This window comes from Heterodontus francisci, chromosome 20 (genome assembly GCF_036365525.1).
Source record: "Heterodontus francisci isolate sHetFra1 chromosome 20, sHetFra1.hap1, whole genome shotgun sequence".
Classification (NCBI taxonomy): Eukaryota; Metazoa; Chordata; class Chondrichthyes; order Heterodontiformes; family Heterodontidae; genus Heterodontus; species Heterodontus francisci.
The window spans coordinates 65865080-65871079 of NC_090390.1; the positions used below are offsets into that span (position 1 = coordinate 65865080).

Consider the following 6000-nt stretch of genomic DNA (forward strand, 5'->3'; position numbering starts at 1 on the left):
CCACAGTGCTATAGTCAGTTTGCTCATCCTCCCTCCAGTCCCTGCTCTCGTCCACACAGGGAGCAAGAATCTCAAACCTGTTTGACAAGGACAAGAACTGAGGCCCCTGCAACACTACCTCCTGGATCCCTCTACCTGCCTCACTATTAGTCACATCCTCCTGTCCCTGACCACTGGCCAAATTCAAGGTAGTTAATCTAAGGGGTGTGACTGTCTCCTGAAACACAGTGTCCAGGTAACTTTCCCCCTCCCTGATGTGTCGCATTGTCCGAAGCTCAGACTCCAGCTCATCAACTCTGAGCAGGAGTTCCTCGAGCAGCCAACACTTGCTATGGATGTGGTCACTAGGAACCACAATGGGGTCTACCAGTTTCCATATCATGCAGGTACAACACATCACCTGACCCTGCATCTCTATTTTATTTAATTAAATTTTAATATTTTAAATTTCCGACTGGCCTTTAGTTTTTAATCTGTAAAATACTTCTCCTGTTCACCTTTAATCTGAAATCAACAAATAGGTAATTCAACTAGCAGTTACTTACCAACCAATGAACTTACGGTTTTCCTGTGATGTCACTTTGTTTTTTTTCCTCTCTGTTTTTACTCCCTTAAAATACCCCCTCTCTCTCTCTCTGTCTCTCTGGTCTTCGACTCTCTCTTCCTTTTGACACGCTTTTTAAAGCTCTGCTCCCGCTGTGTTTTTTCTCTCTCTCTCTGGTCCTATGTCCATATGATCCAATGTTCAGCCATTCCTATGTGTTGGCCTGGTGAATCATTAAGATCTGCTTCCCTGAGAAAAGCTGCAAGAAGAGTAAGAGTTACTTTCAAAACCTCCAAATAAACTTGAAAGGTAGAGTTTTGAAACAGCCCTGTTCACCTATACATGATGGTAATGGAAGAAGGAAGAGGTGGTTGAATGAGGGGAGAGCAATAATGGTCATCTTAGGGTTTACCATTTAGAAAAGCCTTACTCTTTCTTCCTGTAAGATGACATAGGTATCTGGAAATTTATATCAAAGAATGCAAACTAAGTCACTATGGACCCCAGAGCTGCTGCTTTAAGAATGGAGATGCAAATCAGACTTATAACTAGAATGTAATGTGTATTTGAAAGGATTCAAAATGGTCACATCTGCAGTGAAGAGGAAAGTGTGAATTTGCATGTAACAGTGAGAGGTCATGACTAAATTCATAGATCAAAGTAGAGTTTACATTTCAGGTCTGTCATGCTGGTTGACCTGCTGAGTATTTCAGCATTTTCTGTTTTTGTTTATAATTTCATTGTTGAGTTTTAGACTCAGGACATACAAGACAGACAATAATAGAAAGAATATGTGTGTTTTCCTCTGTATGTTAAATATTTGATAAAAAGTTGTTGTATTATTGTGACAGTTTCATAAGAATTTTTCTTCAAGACTGAACCAGAGTTGTATCTCTACCGAGAGCCACAGAAATTTCTGCAGGAAAATCAACTCTGGTACAAGATACTGGAAAAGTTTTGCACCAAAGGATAGTTTACAAATTTCACTTGAAATTCCAAAATGAGTTCTAGTTAGAGACAAAAATACATCTTTTCTTGGACAGAATGTGAAATTGAAAATGTTTGAAAGTTGAAAGTAGAGGAGAGAACAAAGAGAAGTTGACAATTGTGAAGTGTGATACGTGAAAGGCCCATATAAACATCTGCAAAAAGCTTACCCTGTTATGGATTTTGAAAGTAACTTATTTGCTTGCAGAATGAAGATCAGAAATTCTCTTGAGAATTCATTGGTAGCTGCTCCCGCATTGAGGAAAATCTTGTCAGATTGAAGCACAGGCAAGACATCTTTGTGTGAAGTGAAACCAGAATAATAAATTACATGTGTCCCTTTCTAAGATCTGTTGCATTTAATTCTTAACAATAACTTGAAACTGAAAATAGATAAATAGGGATGAGAAACCACGAAAGCACAAATGTACATATTAGAATAAATAGAAAGCAAGAGATGATGACTTCAGCTTTTATACTCTAAGTATCCTTTCTTGGATTAACAAGTGACTCCTCATATGACCTGAAACAATTACATATGGGCCAGGATTTTCGTTACGGGATCAGGAACTCAATGCCTGAAATATTTCCAGGTTCCGACCCCGTGCAGTGTCAGTGTCATTGACCCGACTTGATCTTCAAATGGGAATCACTTAATTGGCCTACTGGTGAGTCTGGTGCGCAATTAGAGGCCCCAGAAGTGACTGGAGGTGGAAACAGGTCACTGAGGGAAATTTTAAAAGGCAGGCGGCAGTCATGACTGGCTTGCCATTGTCTTTAATGATGCAGAACCAGGAAGATCAGAAGGCCTCTGTGGGCATGCATCTGCGGGTAGTACCCTGTTTCTCTGATGTCTCCCTGGAGGCACTCATTGATGGAGTTTCACAGAGGAGGGAGCTGTTCTTCTCCGGCCTCAGGAAGAAGAAATCAGCCCAGCAAGACCAAGAGGGCGTGAATGGTGGTGCCCATGGAGATCAACAGCCAGGGCCTCATGAGAAGGGCCTGGGTCCAGTGTCGAAATAAGTTCAATGACCTCTTGCGGTCTGGTAAGGTGAGTGGCCAACAGCATCCTGTCCATTGGGCACCAACTCTCTAAGCACTAGAATGCATACGAACTGACCTCACATATTGTCCATAGTTCTCCCTCACATTGTCGGAGTTAGTCAATGGTCGTTACACTGAGATGCAGGCACCCTCACATATGGGGCACCATTAAGATGGGGACATCACTAAGGGGAATATCAGCTCTCATGTATGTCATGCTGGAAGAGATGAGGGAGGGCAGCCTACTTATGAATCTTTCTCCTCTCATCCTGGCAATGGAGGAGTCCATGCAGTGTTTGTGTTCCATCATGTCCCAGGGACTCGATCGCATGAACTCCTCTATTGAGAAATTGGGCAACCTCTTGGAGAGCCAAATGCAGCACTACTCAGAGGCTGTAGGAGCAGCACGCTGATGTGCACAAAGAGTAAAGCTGATGGTGCAAAGGTGCTTGGAATGCATAATAGCTGCATCCCAGTCGGTGGCTGCATCCACCATTCAAGAGTGCCAGAAAAGAGCTGAGACAGTCCTAGTGGCAGACGAAGGTGGCACCCTCAGTGGGCACCAGCGTCACCCTTTGGCCCCTCACCCCCTCTGACTCAGGACCATCTTGGTGCCAGGGCCCTGTGACAGAGGCAGCCCCTGCTATGACACAGGCACGGCAGCCTGTAGAAGAGCTCCCAAGGGCACCTCCAAACGAGGACGGAAGCCACGGCATATCAGCAGGTGGCAGAGCGGAGGGAACAGTCTGCCTCCACCTCATTCTCTGCCAGAGGGGGAGCTCCCTGTAGAAGTGAATGCTGTGTTGAATTCACTTAAGGGGTCACCTGGGTGCTATTGTCTACATCTGTCTGTTATAATTTCTTCATTTCACCATTCTGACATGTGTGTTGTTAATGTCTCATCTCAAAAGGGTGACATAACATTGTGGGGATGTGGGGCCCGGTGGTGGGGATGTGGGGCCCTGAGATTGCTATGGTGCTGTGTGGCCATGCCTTTTGATGTTGGACAATGTTGGTGTAGGAACCCTCCATCTGCATGCTTATGGCTGCCAATGGGATCGCACAGTTAAGGGTCATAACAGTAAAATAGCTCTCTATGGTGAACGATGAGTTTAGGGGCCTTCAGCCGCAAGTGGTCGGGGACAATCAGGTGCAGTGCTACTCAATCAGTATCGCCCTTGCTGCCATGCCAGTCTGCAGTTCACCCTGAGCTCTGAGACGACATTGACGGATGTCTGTCGCTGCCTGGTGGCCAGCCACCTCTTGAGTGAACCCCACTTCCTCCTCTTCCAAGGTGGAATGGCGTTCCAGCTTCTCCTCCTTCATCCATCTCCAGGCCTCTTTCCAGTATCATCTTGTGCAGGGTGAAGCAGATAACCATGATACAGGACACTCTGGCTGGCTCATACTGGAGGACACCACCTGACCGGTCAAGGCAACAGAAGCACATCTTCAGGAGGTCAATGGTCTGTTCAATGCAGGTTCGTGTTAGGAGATGGCTTTGGTTGTAGCGCCCCTCTCCTTCCATGTGTGGGTTTCAAAGCCACCTACTTAAGGAATAATCCTTATCCCCAGCGGCCTCCCAAGGAGTCTGGATGTTGGCCTGAGGTGGTGCGGGACTCTCACAGGGTAAAGGAGTTATGACAGCTGCCTGGGAACTGGACGCAGACCTACAAGATTCACTTCCTATGGCTGTCGACCAGCTGCACAGAGGAATCTGACTGGTTGGTGTGTCAGTGCCTTGATGGCTAATTGGGTGCAATCGATGACCCCCTGGACCTGAGGCAGTTCATCGATGGCAGCAAAGCACAAAGCCCTCTGTGCCTGTGCTGGCCCATTTGTGTCAAAGTGGATGCAGACTCACACCCTCAGGAATATGGCATCCATGATCTGCCTGCTGTCTGATGGGCTGCTGATTGTGAGTTACCACCTAGGTCCATAGCTGATCACTGGAATGACCTGGTTGCACAGAAATGCAGGGTGCCCATGACTTTGGCGGCTGCAGGTAGGGGACTGCCATGGCGACCGTGAGGCCTTTGTGATCAGAACACAAATGTCCGCGACCATCCGCCTGGATAGGCGCAGCCTCTTTCAGCACTGGCGCTCTGCAATTTGCAGGTCGCTGACTCTTGGACGGTAGACCCGATGTCTACTTTTAGTGGCTTCTTCCCCTTGCAGCACCCCCCGTGCTACCTTGGCCTCCTGCTGTCTGGAAGGTTCCATCTGCTGAAACTCATCCTGGCTCCTCTGTCCAATGTCAATGTTTCCATCTGACCTCCTTCAGCTGGGCTTTGTGCATTCACCAGATTGTCCCCTGCCAACCCGGCTGCCCAAGCGATGATGCCAGCGGCCTCACATCCCTCTCCACTCGCCACTTAGAAAAGCACGTCTTGCAGCTTCAGCAATGGCTACTCTGTGGCACTTTTGGAGCAGCTGAGCTTTATTTTGTGCCTCTGCAGTATGTAAACCAGCCCTTCCCAAAGCCCTTATTGCCCCCTGCAGTGTTCATGACTTGTACACCTTGCTGTGTTCCCCACATGACATTTCCCATGTTTCTCTCCTTTGAAAATTGTAAGCTGCTGCTGACAAGCCTGTAATGAGCTCCACAATAAGCTCAAGAAACTTAATTGGAGGCGGCGGGGTTGTCAAACCCTCCCTCCCTTTAAAAATGGCTTTGTGTTCCAGAGGCGGCAGGATCTAGTGCCGACTTCGACAACACGATCTTCAAATTCTGTCCATACCCACTCCCACCTTTAGCGGGCTTTAAAAATTCGGTCCATGATGTCTAAACTTATTTATATAGCTACCATTTTGTATTGCATCATAAGAGAACTTGAAACAGTTCACATTAATGTTTGTGCAATTGAGAATGTGTCACTGCACATTGGTCATCGAGGCCCTCTAGTGGCTAAAAGGTTTCACCCATGGGAGTATTTTCAAATCCTGAACCAATAAACAATTTTGTTTTAAAAGTAGCTCAAGAAGTCTTTATCCTCTTATTAACATGGCACACCCTTTACATTCAGCTGGCAATATCTAACTTTCTCAGTCACATTTTTATCAACAACCACAATGCAAAGAACTGTCTTGTTCTCAGGTCCCTCAACCATACCTGCTGTAATTTGCATCGTGTGAGAATAGTTTCCCTCATGGTGAGATCCTGATCTAAAATATATTATGTGAACAAACTGGGAGCAACATAGCTTCATATGTCCTCAGGACATCCTAAAGTACTTCACAGCGAATGAAGTACCTTTGAAGCGTTTTAATGTAGAGAAGTTGCAAAGTGGAGCCCAGGCAGTTGTCAGGGATTGGAAGCAATATTGTGCAGCCATGGCTGCTTGGCTTCCCTGTGCTTCTTCCAGCAGCTGGTAAGAGGGCGGTTAATAGACACAGACCAGTCATCCAGTCTCTCCTCTAGAATT

The 6000-nt window shown here is 46.4% G+C and overlaps 1 protein-coding gene across 3 annotated transcripts in view; it reads left to right on the forward strand.

The window, feature by feature from the left end:
- atrnl1b (attractin-like 1b) overlaps positions 1-6000 on the forward strand; it is a 1082183-nt gene that overhangs the window by 611899 nt on the left and 464284 nt on the right. The window contains exon 25 of one of the 3 annotated variants that reach the window (XM_068052967.1): positions 1740-1806. The exons of the other annotated variants lie outside the window; for them this stretch is intronic. Within the exon in view, the coding sequence (XP_067909068.1) occupies positions 1740-1763 (24 nt within the window). The 3' untranslated portion in view covers positions 1764-1806. Of the gene's footprint in view, positions 1-1739; positions 1807-6000 lie in introns of those variants that run through there. 3 annotated transcript variants of the gene reach the window in all.